This window comes from Monodelphis domestica, chromosome 2, assembly GCF_027887165.1.
Source record: "Monodelphis domestica isolate mMonDom1 chromosome 2, mMonDom1.pri, whole genome shotgun sequence".
Taxonomy (NCBI): domain Eukaryota; kingdom Metazoa; phylum Chordata; class Mammalia; order Didelphimorphia; family Didelphidae; genus Monodelphis; species Monodelphis domestica.
The window spans coordinates 359,952,738-359,971,645 of record NC_077228.1 but is presented as its reverse complement, the minus strand read 5'-3'; the positions used below and the strand labels follow the sequence as shown (position 1 = coordinate 359,971,645).

Genomic DNA, 18,908 nt, shown 5'->3' with positions numbered 1-18,908 from the left:
GAACACTTTTTCATGTGCTTATTAATAGTTTTGATTTCTTTAACTGAAAATTGCCTATTCATGTCCCTTGCCCATTTATCAATTGGAGAATGGCTTGATTTTTTGTACAATTGGTTTAGCTCTTTATAAATTTCAGTAATTAGACCTTTGTCAGAGGTTTTTGTAATGAAGATTGTTTCCCAATTTGTTGCTTCCCATCTAATTTTGGATGCATTAGTTTTGTTTGTACAATAACTTAAATTTGATGTAATCAAAATTATTGATTTTACATTTTGTGCTTTTTTTCTAGCTCTTGCTTGGTTTGAAAGTCTTTCCTTTCCCAAAAGTCTGACAATTATACTATTCTATGTTCACCTAATTTGCTTGCTTATAGTTACCTTCTTTATATTCAGGTCAGTCACCCATTCTGAGTTGGTGTAAGGTATGAGGTGTAAGGTATGAGATTTTGATCCAAAATTAATCTCTCCCATACTGTCTTCCCATTTTCCCAGCAGTTTTTTTTAATCAATAGTGGGTTTTGGTCCCCAAAACTGGGATCTTAGGGCTTATCATAGACTGTCTTGCTGAGGTCATTTACCCCAAAATCTATTCCACTGATCCTCCTTTCTGTCTCTTAGCCAGTACCAAATTGTTTTGATGACCACTGCTTTATAGTATAGTTTGAGATCTGGGACTTCAAGGCCACCTTCCTTTGCATTTAACCTAGTTATTGAGTACCAAAGGGCACAGAGTTGTGGACTGAGGATATGAGCCTTGCCAGCAAGGAGGTTATGCATTAGTAGTATAGAGAAGAAAAACTAATATGTAATCATCCTTCCCTTTGGCCCTTCTAGACCCTCAAGTTGTTTACTGCTAGGAACAGTCTATATCTAGTGCTTCTTCTCCATATCCTCTTTGGAATCTTGTTTCTATTCATTGCCTTTTCTCCCAAAACTATAATCTATTAATTGCCTCATTCAGTGACTTCCTCTCATTTTTTTAAATGTATCTTTCCCCAGTGCTTAACATGTATTTGCAGTAGGAGATGTTGATTGAATTTCATCAAGCTCAAAAACTTGCTTACAAATTTAAATATGTTTTTAGGGGGAAATAATGTCCAGTGTTTGCACAGGGAGCTACATTGAATCAGCAGAGAACTTTCATTGTACTTAGTTTCACTGTCATCTGCCAGGTAGTATGATATTATCAGTGATTTGAAACCTGAATACTTGAGTACATTTCAATTCACTGATTTAGTGGGCATTTATAGAGTAGTTGCTGTTTCAGGCCCTGTGTTGTTGTTCTGTCGGGTCCAACTTTTTATGACCACATTCAGGGTTTTTTTTTAGCAAAGATACCAGAGTGGTTTGCCATTTTCTTCTCCAACTCATTTTACAGATGAGGAAACTGAGACAAACAGTTAAATGACTTGCCCAGGATCATACAGCTTCTAAGAGTCTAAGACCAAATTCGAACTTAGGAAGATGAGTCTTCCTGACTTTAGACCTGACCCTCTATCTGCTATACCATCTTCTATCTCCAGGGAAGTGGGAGCTTACAATTTACAGAGGGAAAACAACATAAATGCATAAATAAATATAAATGTTTATAGTGTAGTTTCTAGGAAGAAGTGTTATTAGTTGAGAACCAGAAAATCCTCTGTAAGAGGTGCCACTTGAGCTGAGCAATTAGACTACTAGAGTAATGGAACTGAAGAGTCTGTTGTGATAGTGAAGGAGAAAGTACTCAAGGCATGGACAGTAGCTTATGCAAAGGCATAGTGACAGAAGGCAGAATTTTGTGAATGATATCTAGTAGACCAGCTTAAGTAGAGCAGAGTGTATTAGAGAATATTGTGAAGGGCTTTATATGGCAGAGATGTTTATTTTTTCTGTTGATAGCATTGATTTCTTCTTTGAAAACTGTATCCTTTGACTATACATTGGAGAATAACTCATATTTTTATAAATTTGACTCATTTTCTCTGTATATTTGAAAAATTACACCTTGTTATCAGATAAACTTGCTGTAAACATTTTTCCCATTTCCACTCTTTTCCCAAATTTTGGTTGCATTGGTTTTGCTTATTTTATATATTTTTATTATATATTATATTATTATATATATTATATATATAAATTATATAACATTTTAATGTAATATAATCAAAATTAGCTATTTTGCATTGATTTTGTTTGTACAAACCTTTTTTTTAAATTTAATATAATCAAAATTATTCAATTTGTATTTTGTAATGTTCTCTGTCTCTTGTTTGGTCATAAATTCTTTCCTTATCCACAGATCTGACAGGTAAACTATTCTATACTTCCTTAATTTGTCTATGGTATCACCCTTTATGTGTAAATTATTTACCTATTTTGACCACATCTTGGTGTGGGGTATGAGATATTGATCTATAACTAGTTTTTGACAAATTATTTTCCAGATTTCATAGTAGTTTTTGTCAAATAGTAAATTCTTATCTCAAAAGCTGCAGATTTGGAGGTTTATCAAAAACTAGATTTCTATGGTTATTTATCACTATCGTGTATCTAATCTATTCCACTGATCTAACAGTCTATTTCTTAGCCAATAGCAGACTGTTTTGATGATTACTGCTTTATAGTACCCTTTATGGGCTGATACGTGGCTCATCTCCATTTCAATCCACTCAAAATCAAAGACCTTAAAGTCTATAGTGATCCATGCTTGAGTTGACCAACTTAGGGATCACAACCACATTTCTTCAAGTGGAATCTGATTACAATCTACACCGTGGGGGTTTGTGTGCTTTGTTACCTGGGTCCTGGAGTCATTTAAGAGAGAAGAGTCCTCTGGATTACCCCATATTGGAAGTTTCAGAATTTTATGACTCTCCAAGTACAAATTGAAGTAAATCAAAACGTTAAGAAGAATTCTGACAAACATTTTGTAAAAGAAAAATGGCTAATGATTCTAATGACTATTTAATAAATAAAATGTGTCCATTCTTCAGTGCCCCAGGCATCTGTGACTCAATATGGGTCTTTCTGTCAGCACAGATCATGATTTGTTTTTTTGCCTTTGTGGTCAATTTTCATGAGTTACTTTGATTACAAATTTAATTATGCTAAGGACAATCTCATAATGATGCTCTTTGAATTTAGCTGTACTGGCCCCTGGAAAACATATTTTCAGTCTGTTACCTGGCCTGTGCTCAAAGCTTTCCAACTTGGAAGAATCTGTGAGTTTGTACTCTACTGTAGAATAGCCTTTGAACATCACAGATTACCTCCTACCATAATGAGGCAGTTGATTACAACTTTGGAGTAGGCTTCTATATGTACCTTCTAATGTTAATGTTCAGTGCTTGAGACTGTAATTGATGGTATAGTCTGTGCTGGTACTAAAGTTTGTTGGAGTTCAAGTATGACAATAATTGAGAAAATTATAAAGAAATTCCTAACAGCAAAGGGTTTTAAAAACAAACATACTTGGTAGAACTCCTTGAGGGATTCTATTTTTTAAAAATAAATTTATTTTGTTTGAAGTGCCTCATTAATTTCTGTTTCTAGTGAGAATCTTACCTGGGCTTTGACTGAATGTTTTAGATCATACTTTTCCAAGTGACACAGTTTAAAAAAAAAAGTAGTGATGCTTTTCAGAATTCCAAAAGGCTTTGCATGGATTAGGCAAAGGTTATAAAGTAGCTTCAGACCTTTGTTAGGAAGATGTGATTTTTGTTTGATCTATTTGAAATGCTAAGATTTTTACCATGTTAAAATACTTTTAAGATACTTTTAATATTATAGAAATGGGATCAAGATGTGCAGCTTAATGTGAATTGTTTTGTACAAAGTTAAAATATTAATATTTAAATATAATTTTAAATGACATGCCCAAGCTTATAATGCAACTTTTGGTTTCCTTAGTGATAAGACACTATTCAGGAGACAAAATGGATGGGGCTTAAGTGACAGAAACATGACTGTAAAGTACACATTATATTTGTTTCAGTCAGCATGTTCCTAGTGACAGGTGCTCAATGGTTGTTGGTATCCTTGTCAGCAAAGGAGAATCCTTTGACATTAAAGTCACCAGCTCAATCCTGATTCACTGTGACTCTATTGGCAGTTCCATCAGGCAGCAACTGATCAGTGAATGTCAGAGCTGCTCTGCTGTTCTTTAGGGATGTCACCAGGCCGCTGTGTTTTTTTGGCTTAGCCTTACTTGTTGTTCAAACTTACCAGACTTTCAAACAGTTTTCCTTTGGGAAATGAGTAGAGAGGTCATAGGGAATATAAGTATCTTCAGGGCATGCAAAACCATATCCAAAGTGACTTACATTGAGACTTGTAATGATTACCTTGACTCTAAGCCAATCAATGGTTGGAGCACCTGGGGACTCATTAAATGGCATTTGTGGTTTCTGGAACCTAGGTTTTGAGCTATATTTCAGGGAAAGTGGTGACAGTCTTTAATGTCTAATTGACCTCTTCTCTTTGTTTCACTTTCCATATTTGCCTCTGATGTGGTCCCTGATGGCAGCAAACATCGCTGCTCAGCATTTTGAACTTCTGTTCAGAGCTTCAGCACCTCAGTCTGGGGAGCTGTGTAATGGTAAGTATTTGAAAATATTCTCACACTCCCTTTTGTGTACACTACCCATCCCCTGTCCTGTTCCAGATTAATGGTAAATTATTTTCTTTCATTTTCCTTCCCACCCACTTTCAGATATTTCTTTTAAATTAAAGTTCATATAATCAAAATACTGATAATATTGTCTCAGGGAGGCAGCATGGCGAATGCCAAGTGCTTAAGAAATATTTCCTACCTGACAGAATGGCATAGAAATTAAGAAAACTATTAGACTGAGAGTCAGTCTCATGAAAGGTTCTTCCTTGACTCTACTACTAGTGATCAGTGACTTTAGGCAAGTCACCTAGTCCCTCTGGTCCTCAGTTTCTTCACCTCTAAAATTAGAGAGTAGGACTCAATTATAATATCTAACATCCCATATAGCTCAAAAATTATGTGATTCTAAGTAAACTGAAAGAACTTATTAGATTTCCATCTTTTTCATGCTGATTATATGAGAGAAGTTTAAATGACATAAAATCAACCCATTATCTCCCAAAGGAAAATGGAAATCTATTGTGTATGCTACTGGGCCTATACATATATAAAAAGTTCTGTACTTACCATGAGACAATGCTATCCTTCATTCCAATATAAGATCAGAAGAGCACCTAAACAATTTTAATATTAGTAGAGCAAATTCAGAAGATCTTTTGGGTTTTAAACTATTAGAGGAAGACTCTAAATAGGCAGTTTGGAGGTTCAAAATGACCAGAGTGGTGCCACTCAGACTTGAGATTCCCAAATGATCTTTAAACCTTGTTTAGGCCAAGAACATCTATAGCAGCTGTGATTCACTAGTCTTGTTCTGTTCAGAAACCAAAGAGGGTCTCTAGAAGATCCAGTAATACCATATGATGTGGACTCAGAGGACAAAAACTACATTCACTTTGTCTCTCAAACCTTGTCAGAAGCTAACTTAAAGGTTCAAGTCTGTCAGAGATTCTTTGGCCAATCTTGATCGTAGAAGAGAAGAATATAAAGATCCATGTCAGATGTTCATTGGACATGACAGCAAATCAGTCTTTATGTTGGTCCAGCTCTGACCATATCTCTGACAACTTTTTAGTATCTCAGCACTTACATGACTAGACTTTCTACTTTGTATCCTAGTCTCTTGGTAACAAAATTCTTGCCTTATGTGTCTTTCTTTTGCCTAGTACCTTAGTCTTTCAGGATCTAGGTCTCTGCATCTGATATCAGACTGCTATTATATAATGCTAATGACAGAGCTAGTGCCAAAAAGGTCTATTCCTAGTGTGTACCTTTATTAACTGACTACCTTGTTCCTGCTTATGTTGACACTCTGGAGTTTGGTCTCATTTTAGACTTCAGCTGACAATACTAATATCCAGCTTGCCCTCTCCCTTTATGTTCAGCTATCAAAGAGATTCTAAAATGCAGATCTGACCATGGCATTACCTACTCAGTAAATTCCAATGGCTCCCTATCATTTCCATGATCAAATATAAAATCATCTATTTTGTTTTCAAAACCCTGTAAAACCTGCCACCCCAAAAAATACTTTTCCAATTTTCTTATGCCATATGCTCTCTCTGCAACATGTCTGTGATTCAGTGTCAATGACTTTGCTGTTTCTAACAAGACACTCCTATCTCTCAGTTCAAGCCATTTTCACTGGCTATTCCTTCTGCACAGAATGCTTTGCTCCCTTATCTTTGTCTCCTGGCTTCCTTCAAGCCTCAGCTAAAATCCCATCTTCTACAAGAAGCCTTTCCCAATTCTAATTCTTAACTTTTCCCTCCATTTAGTATCTTCAGTTTATCCTATGTTCAGCTTATTTGAATATAGTTGGTATCCACCTTGCTAGACTGTGAGTTTTTTAATAGCAAAGACTATTGTCACCTTTCCTTGTATTCCCCAAGTGTTTAGCACAGTGCCTGGCACATAGTAGCTATAGTATTCAATAAATGTTTACTGACAGTGTTGATTTTCCCAATTTTAGATCTACTTTTTTTTCTGCTCTAAAATAACATAGTCCTCTTTGTATTCAGATTGAGACATCTGGTCTTTTCCTGACTCTGTATATGTGCCTAGTTTCTTTAACCTGTCCTTACTTGATCTGAAGGAAAAAAAAATATATATATATATATATATATATATAGAGAGAGAGAGAACTATGCCTTATTTATATTTTCATCCTCTCCATCCTTCCTTTCCTTCCTTCAACTGGCACAATGGATATAAGATGTGTCTAATCAACATTAACTAGATAACTTGTATGAATGTATGAATAAATGAATGAATTCTGCTGCCACCTAAGACCCAAGATAAAAATCATATTCAGGGGTCATTTTCATAGATTTCTGAGTAAGGATGCAGGAGCCAGCTACAAGTATATTTATGTGTAGCTAATACTTAAGTGGACGGAATCTGGCAGGGGTTATATTTTATCTTGGCAGCCCCATCTTCTTGCCTTTGGTAGGATTCTTTTTTCCTCATTATTCCTCAAATTAGATATTGTTACTACTGTGGTTGTTCCCTAGTACACAAGCACTGAGTAATTGCCAAAATGTTACTTTCATCACTACCTTTAAAAAGATTCCTTCCTAACAATATCCCAAGGTGCATTTGCTTTGAAATGCTCCTCTCACCTACCACATTCCAATGCCTTATTACAGTACCTATCATTTCAGCTTACCAAGCAACATTTTTTAAAGTTTAAACCCATTTGACTGGGCCCATGAGCATTTACCTTGTGTTTGATCCCATTGTATTAAGATTTCTGTTGACCTTGTCTTATTGAATAATCCATAAGCTGGTTCTAAGGAAAAATTTCTAGAAATCTCATTATTATATATATATATATATATATATTATATAATAGCATTCTCCAGAATTTACCAATGTAATTAAGGAAGAGAACACTTGCTACTAGTAGTTTAATACCACATTGATCTTAGTTTTCTTGCATATTAGTTTGCAAAAAGGCAGGTTGGCATTCATCATTTCTGGCATACTTCAGACTATAAAAGATTTTCGATGGTGAATGGGGTAATGAATTGTTATAATTAACATGCTGAGGATGTGCCTGTCTGATAGTTTTACAGGATGATAGAGTCCACCAGTGCTTCCTTCCTTTTGGCTTTTCTTTTGAGAATTTAGGGCAGTGTTGGCAAAGTATTGGCACACATGCCAGACTGGCACTGGGGGAACTGCTCCATTTCCTCTCTTCCCAGTGCCCAAGGACATTTTTGCATAATCTGCTCCTCTGCCCAGCAGACCAATGTAAGCATGTCCTCCCTTCAGTGTCTGGTGTAATGCAGGGGGCTCACAATCAGCTTGAAGTTGCAGTTTGGGCACTTGGAACTCAAAAATGTTAGTCAACACTAACGTAAGGTCACCTTTACACGATAATATAGCTTTGGAATAACACTTCAGTGAAAATATTGTTGTGTTAATTTTATCTTTATGCTGTTAATAACCACATGTGGCACTTAACCTAGTAAAGACTGATACTTGTGCTCTTTCCAGGTTAATTTTCAGGTCAACATGCTGTATTAATTATGAAGAAGAATTAAATTTGTTTCATATTTTCTGTGGAATATCTTAATTGTACCATTCTAAAATAGAATGTTAGTCTAGGGTAAAAACTTCAGCCCTGTTGGACACACAAAAGATTTTAGTGTTGAAATAGAGTTAGGGCTTTGGCTCCGATGAGTAGATGATAAACTGAAGAATTTTCCATTTGGAAGAAAGTTTAATCTGACATCTCAAAGATATCACATAGATTAGATCCTTGCAAAATAATTTTTCTTTAAAATGAGGCCTGAGAGAAAGGAGATAAAACAAAAGAAAGTATGAAGTTGTACCTGCATGTACTTGGAACTGATGTTTATTATTACTTAACACCACTGTTATGTAAAAATCATGAAAAAAATGAGCAAAATTGAGTAGGATATAAAACCCCATAACATTCTTTTAGTGAGATCCATACTAAGTGGTGAATAAAGCCATCAAAATGTTTACATTATTACTCTTTGCATCTAGGATCACAAAGATGAGATTTGAGGGTAGGTGGAGATAATAGTTAATACTGATACAATTCTAATTGTGCAGAATATTTTCTGACATTTATCTTTATTTTCAGAAAGACAAAATGACAATATTGTGATGAAAGTGAACTCTATAAATAGCCCACACCAATGATCAAACCACATATTCCAGTGTGTCATTTTTTTAATCCATTCTTTTACAGTGATGGTGGTATTTGTGAAACTCTTTGAAAAGTTTTCAGTTCTTAATGTGTTAGAGAAAGATTGTAGACATTCTTGACCCCAAAGAGTGCTGAATCAATGTCAGCCTGAAGGGAGTTGTCTTTTGCAGCACCCTGGGGATCTGTACTTAGCCCATTTCCATTCAACACTAATCGATAGCTTGGAGAATATATGGAGGACATACTTGTGAAATTTTTAGATGACATAAATCTAGAAAGAATAACTAATATACTGAGTAAATGAATAAGAATTTCAACAGATTGAAATAATGAAATAAAACCAAATACAAAGCCTTGCGTTTAAGTTTTTTAAAAATCATATATAGGATGAGGGAGAAAGTAGTTAATATGAAAAAAACTCTAGGGATTTTGATGAACTGCAAGCTCAATATAAATCTCCTGTGAATTAACAACCAAAAGAGCTAATAAAATCTTAGTCTGAATGAATGGAAATATAGTATTGTGTAAAGGGAATTTCCATCTCCAACCCCCTCCTGTATTGTCTACCTACTTCCCGCATCCCATTTTGCATGCCTGTTGGACTACTGCACAGGTGATGTGTGTGTGGGATGATAAAAGGACATAGTGCAGGACCTATGCCCTCTATTCCCTTGGACAATGGCAGAGGAGTGCCATGGCTGAGAGAGACAGCCATGTAGAGAGCCACATCGTCAGGGTTAGGTTAGATTAGGCTTAAATCTCTATATATCTGCTTTCTCTATTTCAAGTGATTATTATTTTAAACTCTATGGAAAATAAGAACCTGGAGTTATTAATTTAAATCTAACAAACTTTTTCAAACCACATCCAGAATATTGTGTTTTTAGTTCTGGGCACTGAATCTTAGAAGTAACAATGACAAGATAGAACACCCTGATAACAGAGTAACCAGGATGATATGGAGTCATGAAACCATGCTCTAGAAAGAGCAGTTGAGAAACTAAAGATGTTTACTGTAGAGAAGATAGGATATACAGAGGTAACCTGGCATAGCAGAAAGAACCTTGGATTAGGAGACACAGGACCTGTATGTGAATTCTGAGTATTATTTATTAATTCCATGACCTTGAAAAAGTCATATAATTGCTCAGGACTCCAGTTCCCTTATCTACAAAATAAAGGTGTTGGATTAAATGATATCTATGGTCAGTTCCACTTCCAGAGCCTGGGATCCTATGATGTGATAGCCATTTTTAAAGAATAGTAAATAGTATTAAAGAATAGTAATCTGAAAAAAAGAAATTGATTTCCTCTGTCCAGCCCAGACAATAGTATTATGACCAATGTGGAGAAGTCACAGGGAGACCCATTTTATTCAATAACCTTACTAACAGAGTTTTACAAAAATAAAATGAACAGCCTTGATAAGAAGTTGGTAACATAAGTGGATTAAATAACTTCCAAGTTCCCTTCCAACTGTTAAATTGTATTGTGTTCCTATCATCTCATTCTAATTTGACTTTTTTAATGCACTCAGCTATATGCTACTCATGGTCATTTTCAAAAATTGCAATATAAACAATTAAAATCCCAAAGTTATAGGAAACATAAAACATTTTCTAGGGTCTTAAGACTAACAGAACCATAGAGATAATTTAGTTTAAAAGGTTCTTTTAGAGTTTGATTTACCTAAGAACAAATAACAGTTACAGCCAGGATCACAGCCCTCCTCTGTCCTTACAATTTAGTCCTCTTTCTTCCATTCTACACTGTCAGTTCACCTTGTCCAGTTTCAGCCTTCTTTCCCACCAAACATTTTACCGTATCTATTAACAAGTAGCATTTTCTATGATGTCTTCTTTTTGTCAGATATGCTAAGTACTAGTGAAATAGTTCATTGACAAACAAAGAGAAAAAAAGTAAGGGTAGATTTTTAATAACCTACTCAGTTATAAACCCCTTTATAAATAAAATTGGCCATATGCTTTATATTTTGACAATTCTAAATATGTTTACTTTATAACAGGCAACACCATTTACCATAAAGAGAAATGCTAGTTTGACATTCAGAAGACTTAACTTCATATTCTTATTTGCTGCCCACCAATTTTGTGATGCTGATCAAGTCCTTTATTACCTCTTTGTACTTTTTTCCCCCTCTCTGAAAAGTAATGAAACCTGATCCTATAGAAATTGTTTTTAAAAGTAACAAAGATGTGAAAATGAATGTGATAATAAATATGAGATCTTTGAACTTTTAGGAGGAAAGGTGCTGAATAATTATTCGTCATTTATTTTAAAATTTTATTATTATTTACTTATTTAAAATTTATTTAAAAGTGCTATATTGGTAGTAGAAACACATACACACATATACACATAGTCTACATACTCAGTCTACATGCTGTTTGAGATCCAAAGCCTATAAATTTAGCCTTATCAAAACTATTCTGTTAATGTAAAAATACTTTTAATTGCTCAATTATAAAATCTAAAATTTGTGTTTTGCAGGTTTTCTCACTTAGGAGAACAAATGCCTTATCTCCCACTTTGCTATTCTGGATTCCATCTTCTCTTTGACTTCCATTATAAAAATGAAAACATTTTGCTACAAAGAATTTAGGCTGATAGTTGTAACAAAGGCATAGGCACAATTTTTATAATAATTAAAAAATAAGTAACTCTCCAACAAAATATAGTTAAATTAAATTGTAAGTTATTCTATACTCTATACCTCAAAATAATGAAATTGATATTCTAAAAGTGAAACTGTAAGATGTTATGGGAAACTTTTATCATTCACTTCACTGTTGCTTTCATGTTGTTCTCATTAGGAATATAGCTTATGCTTAAAATTTAATAATTTTGGTGGTTATTTCACCAGCCATAACTACCTTAATACTTTCATACTTTATTATGTTATATTCAAATCAACTCATTTACACATAATTTATACTTTTTTTTCTATCACCTTACTGTGTTTTTCTTTTCTTCAGGCAACTGAGCAACATTTATTCAGTATCCATCAGCAGCAAGAGATGGCAATATATGAAGCTAAGGACTAAAATGTTCATTTTTGGATAGAAGTTTCCAAACTACAGTTTTTGTGACTTATAGTTGTTTAGTAACTTGTTGATACTCACACATTATAATAGTAGATTATTTCAGTTATATCCATTCAATTCCAAACCAAATGGTTTGTTTAACTGATTACTACTATCTTCATTAGGGGCCTGTTACTATACATAGGTGGTATTTAATAAACCTAACAAAATAAATATTCTTCTTAGGCAAACAGCTCTTGGCATGAAGTTAATAGTAGCACATCCAGTAGGAGACTTTCCTGGTGGGTTGAGATTCAAGAGCCCAATTATAAGCACAATATGGCAGTATTAGGACCCCCCCAAAAAAGCATAAAACTTGATGATGCTTCTCCTTAAAATGAATTTATATTTAGTTCATGAATTCATTATGAATAGAATTTTGTTGAATAATTTCTGTTAAATTGTGAATTTTTTGTCATTTTATGGTATGCTAATGATGTTCAAATATTAGTGGGCAGATCTTTATTAATAAGAATGTGAACATACAAGCAAACCCCAATCTGTAAAAGGATTGTATCTGAAAAGTTCAGATGTAAGTTTAGTGTTTGAACCTTGAAACATATTCCTATAGAAACAACATTCTAAGTAGTGATAGGTAATATCCTCAAAACAATCTATGTTATCATATGATCCATAACACTAAAGTACTAGAGAAGCTAATAATTGTATAATAATGTGCCTAGGGAAAAAGTATATTCAGAATTCCAACTTGAGAGGCTATTTGGTCTATTTTTTCTTGTGGCAGAAAGAGAATACCCTCCTTCATTTACCAGGCAAGACCTCTAGCTCACAGCTATAAATAAACTGGAGGTTGTATCTCTAACAGGATAGAGTTTGGGGAGATGAGATCAGGAGTAAAGCACTCTCAAAATTAGGTACAAGAAAGATACTAAAGTGGGATGAGGGACCGAGAAGGAAATACCAGAAGTGATGGGCAGGGAACTTTAGGGGCAATTCCTCTTGTTAATATAAACTCTAGAGAAAGTCCTAGACTAGTTCCCTACCATCCTCTTTTCTGCCTTATGTTGAGGTATTGGCCTGTCTGTTTCTCTTTCCTCTTGGATTTGGGGTGGGAGCAGTTCACATCAACTCATGGAATAGGCAACAATTTAAAGGCCCCATCCTATCTTCCTTCCCCACCGACTCTCTTTTCAGGTAGACATGGTAAGGCCAGTCAAATAGGTAGAAAATGGTAGCACTTTTATATATATATAACAAAATGCATAGTGTATAGTCCCAGGGGAAAGAATACAACTCAGTCCATAAAGGACAGCGAATGAATTGGTAGAAGTGAGGGGAGAGCAGAAATGCTGCATTATTACATCAGGCTAGTACTGGGCTAGCACTCAGCCATAGCACTGAGTGATTGGATCAGATAGAAGAGGAATCTTGTGGGTTTACCCTTTCCTCTCTCACACTCACTGGTCTTGCCTCCTTATTCCCCAATCTTCACCTGCCTAGAGAACTAGGGAGGGACTATCAACTCCAGGCAATTGGAGTTTGGGAGAAAAAAGAAGATATTAAGGGGAAGAAAATTTCAAATTGTGGCAATAAAGGGGGAAGTTTCTATGACAGCTAAGTTATGGGGCTGCAACAATTGTTTAGGTAATCCCTTGGTATGACAAAAGCCAAGATTGAACTGCACGCATATATTCTTTTTTTTTTGAAAATTTTATTTAGTCAATTTAGAACATTATTCCTTAGTTAAAAGAATCATATTCTTTCCCTCAATCCCCTCCCTCCACCCCTTCCAGTAGCCGATGCGCAATTTCACTGGGTATTACATGTGTCCTTGATCAGAACCCATTTCCATGTTGTTGATGTTTGCATTAGGATGTTCATTTAGAGTCTACATCCCCAGCCATATCACTTCAACCCATGTATTCAAGAAGTTGTTTTTCTTCTGTGTTTCTACTCCCACAGTTTTTCCTCTGAATGTGGATAGTGTTCTTTCTTGTAGATCCCTCCAAGTTGTGCACATATATATTCTTGCAAACTTTGATGGATTATTAAGACTTTAATAATGTTTTTAAAGTTTATTTTTCTGAGGATTAAAGTGTACAAAATATTGATTTTGTTTGGTTCACAGATTGAAGACTATGATGTGATAGCTAGTATGATAGGAACCAAATGCAAAAAACTCCGTACCCTGGATCTTTGGAGATGCAAGAACATTACTGAAAATGGGATAGCAGAACTGGCTTCTGGTTGTCAACTTTTGGAAGAACTTGATCTTGGTTGGTGTCCTACCCTACAGAGCAGTACTGGATGCTTTGCAAACCTTGCACGGAAACTACCAAACTTGCAAAAGCTCTTTCTTACGGCCAACAGGTCTGTGTGTGACACAGATATTGAGGAGCTGGCTAATAATTGCTCTCGTTTACAGCAGTTAGATATATTAGGTAAGGAAATGTACTACGAATTATCTTTAAATTATATTTCATTAATATAGGAATAACTTGTGTTGGGGTTGGGTAGAGAAGAACCTCCTAAACAAGTATAAATTTGGCATCCCAAGTTAGGTCCCATACAAAGTACAAAAGAAAATAGAGAGTAATTATTTCTTTTTTTTTAAGGACTTAATAAATTCTTAAGAGAGTGGCAGCATCACAAGACACAGTTTAAACCAAAATGTTTATCATTTGGGAGATCTTATAGGATGATCAAAAGAGAAGATTGAAGGGTTGACTGATAAAATTCATTATAAAGGTTAAAATAATAAATCAAGAACACCTAAGTTCAAGTCTTATCTCTAACAAATATAAGATCAAGGGTCAAGAAGACCTGAATTCAAGTGTAACCTCTGACAAGTATTTACTGTCTGACCTAAGCAATTGCTTAATGGCTTAGTTTCCTAGGCAACTCTCTAAGGACATAAATTGCTATACATTTGCATATATATTTGCATTAGTAGACAGATCTTTCTACACAGGTGAAATCAGGAGGCCAGACAAACAAATGATAAAAAGAACAAAAACAAATCAGGCTATAAGTATTGTATTTCTAATCTGATGAGACGACTGAAATTAGTTAATAGTGATTTTTAAATAAATGAAGGAGCAACTAGATATTCTCATTGAGGGCTGAATACTAGGAAATGCACTTAACCTATGATATAAGATTTATATATAAGAACAATCTTAGATAAATTATTTAAACACTGAACAGGTTGTTTGTTTGTTTTTAATCCTTATCTTCCACCTTAGAATCAATACTAGATATTTTCTTCCAAGGCACAAGAGCAGTAAGGGCCAGGCAATTGGAGTTAAGTGACTTGCCCAGGCTATACAAATAGGAAGTATCTGAGGCCAGATTTGAATCTAGAATGATTTCCAGGCCTAGCACTCAATCCATTGAGCTTCTTAGCTGCTCCTACCCCCACCTTCCCTTAATTAACAGTGAACTAGTTCTTAAAGAAAAGTGTGGAATTGCCATCTTTAAAGATCTAACAACTGAAGATTTGCCCAAATATAGCTATTTTGAAGTCCCTTCTCACTCTTTATTTGATTTATACATTCATCATATGAAACATTCTTTATATCTACCTGTGAATTCATTATGTTGTTCAGTCATTTCCAGTTGTGTCAGAATTTTTGTGACTCCTATTTGGGGTTTCCTTTCCTAGTTGTTGGTATTTTCTGTTTTTAGGGATTTATGCCAAGGCCACTTGAAGGGGGCTGTATAATGACTGATGTGATAACATAATAGAATGAAAAGAAATCTGTTATTTCAAAACCTTGAAAACTTCAAAGGATATCAAGGCTGTTAAATAACACAGAGTTCCTGGGGGTGACTTAGTTTTTTTTCTCATAGGTTTAAGAGGAAAAGAAAAAGGAGAATAAAAGGAATACACAAGTGTAAAAAAGGAATAATAAAGGAGTAAACCTTAATATTTGTTCTAATCTGGTTGTGAGAAGAGTATATGATGGTAAATCCTAAAAGGGGGATTTAAAAGAAAAGAAAAAATTGTAATAACCAGTGATTAGAATCTAGACAAAGGAAAGAGAGTAGGTCAATGAAATTAAAGGGGATTGCTACAGTTTTATATCACTTATTTTAATAACTTCCCTTCATTTTCATTACTTTATTGTAAAGGTGGAGGAGAAGTACTAAAAAAGGATACACTGTAAGGATATGCTGGGGGAGAAAACATAGACAACAATTATAACATGTTGAACATAAATGAGATAAATGTGACTATCCAAGATATACATGGAAATGGTAAAATCTGTAAGAACAAGAGTAGGCCAATGATCAAAAGATCTAAACAGGAAGTTCTTAAAAGATCAAATTCAAGCTCCAGTATAAGTTGTTTGTGCTGTTATGAAAAAATGCTCCAAATCACTATTCATAAAAGAAGTGCAAATTAAAATATTTCTGAAGTTTAACTTCATACCTATTGTTTTGTCAAAGATGACAAGAAAGGAAAGTGACAGTTATTAAAGGGCTCAAGAAAAACAGACATATTGTATAAAAATGGTGGAACTGTGAATTGGTCTAGCCATTCTAGAAGGCAATTTAGAATTATACACATATAGTGCATTTATAAGGCACTCTATATGCCTTATAAATTTGGGTGCAGTGGTCTCTGAGATCTTTTTCAAACTTGAGATTCAGTGAAATCAGTGAAGATATCATAGAGGAGGTCACTCCTGACCTGATTCTTGAAAAGAAATGAAAGATTTCAACCAGTAGTAATATGGAGGGAGTACATTTCAGGAAAAAATGACATAGATGAATGCACTGTTTGACTGAAATAGAGTGTTTAAAAGAGAGTAGAATGTATTAAATATGGATAGGTAGTTTGGAGTCAGATTGTATTGGGTCTTGAATGAAAGGTTAAATAGTTTGCATTTTAACCCCATTAGCATCGGGAACAGCAGAAGTTTTTGATATGGGGCAGTGGTACCCAAGTCAGGCATATTCATTAGAAAAATCATTTTCCAGGAATGGGAAGTCAACATCATTTATTATATGTACTAGGCACTGTAGTAAGAACTTTACAATTATTATCTCATTTGATCCTCACAACAATCTTGTGAGGTAGATGTTATTATTATCCCCATTCTACATTTGAAAAAAAAAATGAGGCAAACAGAGGTTAAGTGACTTTCCCAGAGTACACAGCTAGGAGGTGTCTGAGACTAGATTTAAACTTAATTCATTCTGATTCCATGCCTGCTACTCAATCTCTTGTACCAACTAGCTGCCTCTTTGAAGATGGATTTTAGACCGGAAAAAACTAGAGACAGAAACTTTTATTCCTAATGCTATTGCAATTATCCAAGTGAGAGGTAATAAGAACCTCAACTGACTGGATGGTATCAATGTGAGTGGAAGGGAACAAGAGAAATATGATAAATACTGTAAAAGTAGCTTCTGTAAGTCTTGGCAACTGATTGAATTGGGGTGAGGAAATAAAAAATAACTAAGGCTTTGGAGCTAGATGACTTTTTAAAAGGTAGTGCCAATAAAGAGAAATTAGGATGTTAAGAAGGGGGATGTTTTAATGAAAAAAAGATGAGCAAAGATCAACTGTTACAGAATGTTAAAGATATTTAGGACCTTTCTATTCTATCCTTTCTAGCTTGATTTTATAGATGCGAAAACTGAAGCCTAGACATGAAATGACTAATGTAAGGTCATTAACTAATTAAAAATAGAACTGTACCTAAAATCTAAGTTTTCTGATTCCAGAAGCAGTACTTTTCCCACTACACCAGTGGGTCATAGCTAGAAGTTACCAATAATCAAACCAAATTCTTATGTCATGTTTCCTTAAATATTTCAATAGAAAAGGGTCATCTCTAAGAAACTCACATATACTTCTCAAGGTTGATTTTTTTTTTTATGATTCTGTCGTACTTCTTTAAAAATCTTCCTTGTGTGTCACAGATCATTATTTTCTGAGGAACCCTAGTTGGGCCAAAATTATTTCCATTACTGTGATACTTATTTTAGAGTGAGAAAAATAGAACTGCAGATGACTGACATTTTTCTTCATATGATATGAAAAATATTTCCAAAATCTAATGTCCAAAACCTCATAAAAGAGAGGAAATTCAAATTTTTAGAAATAGGAGTCATTAAATTATCACGGGAATTTCTAGTGATCAAAGGTATGCAAATTTATGTTATCTTAAAAAAGAGCAATTCATTTTCTGTGAAATAATACATAATGAAGTCATTCCATTACAAGCTTATTTTTATGTAAACAATTTGCTTTAACCTTCTTTTTTTCTTAACAGGAACAAGAATGGTAAGCCCTGCATCTTTAAGAAAATTGCTGGAATCTTGTAAAAATCTTTCTTTACTTGATGTGTCCTTCTGTTCACAGATTGATAATAGAGTTGTTCTAGAATTGAATGCCAGTTTTCCTAATGTGTTCATTAAAAAGAGCTTCACTCAGTGATTCACTACTCTATGGGCTGCAATGGAATTAATTTAACATCATGTGATTGGTTGTGTTTATTTTCAGGGTATATAGAAGTAGATATATACTTCTTAAATGGAAAATAAATAATTCAAATCAAGGGAAAAGATCAAATCATTTTCATAAAATAAGGAGCATCTATAAAGATATAATATGAACAGTGGGGAATTATTAATAATAATTCTTATTATTCTGTCTAGCTGTTTTACTCATTAATCAGTGGTAATGCACGTTTTAATCAATAATACTTAGAAATTCAACCTAAAATAATTTAATGTAAAAATTTTAACTCATATGTAAAGGAGCATTTTGTGCAATAAAGTACTGTGATATTTATATAAAAATAAAGTTAATTTTCCACATCTAGCAATAAGGAATGACATTTACCAGGTTCCTTTATTTACTGAGTTATGGAATTTAAAATCAGTGTTTACTAAAAAGCTTTTGTGCTCTAACATGTAATATTTTATCACAGAAAAAAGAAATTTTGAAAGAAATTTTACTTTCTCCTAATTTTGCGGGAAGAGTGGGTAATAGACTTGGACCTACTCATTTTAATCTATAATATATTTGGTAGGAGGTGTTTATTCCCTTTTAA

The 18,908-nt window shown here is 34.2% G+C and overlaps 1 protein-coding gene across 1 annotated transcript in view; it reads left to right on the top strand.

The window, feature by feature from the left end:
- Positions 1 to 18,692, top strand: part of FBXL4 (F-box and leucine rich repeat protein 4) — a 115,670-nt gene extending 96,978 nt beyond the window's left edge. Inside the window, exons 7-9 of the mRNA XM_001377513.4 lie at positions 4,507 to 4,578; positions 13,967 to 14,279; positions 18,126 to 18,692. Coding sequence (XP_001377550.1) covers positions 4,507 to 4,578; positions 13,967 to 14,279; positions 18,126 to 18,289 — 549 coding nt within the window. The 3' untranslated portion in view covers positions 18,290 to 18,692. The remainder of the gene's footprint in view (positions 1 to 4,506; positions 4,579 to 13,966; positions 14,280 to 18,125) is intronic.
- The last annotated feature ends 216 nt before the right edge of the window (positions 18,693 to 18,908 follow it).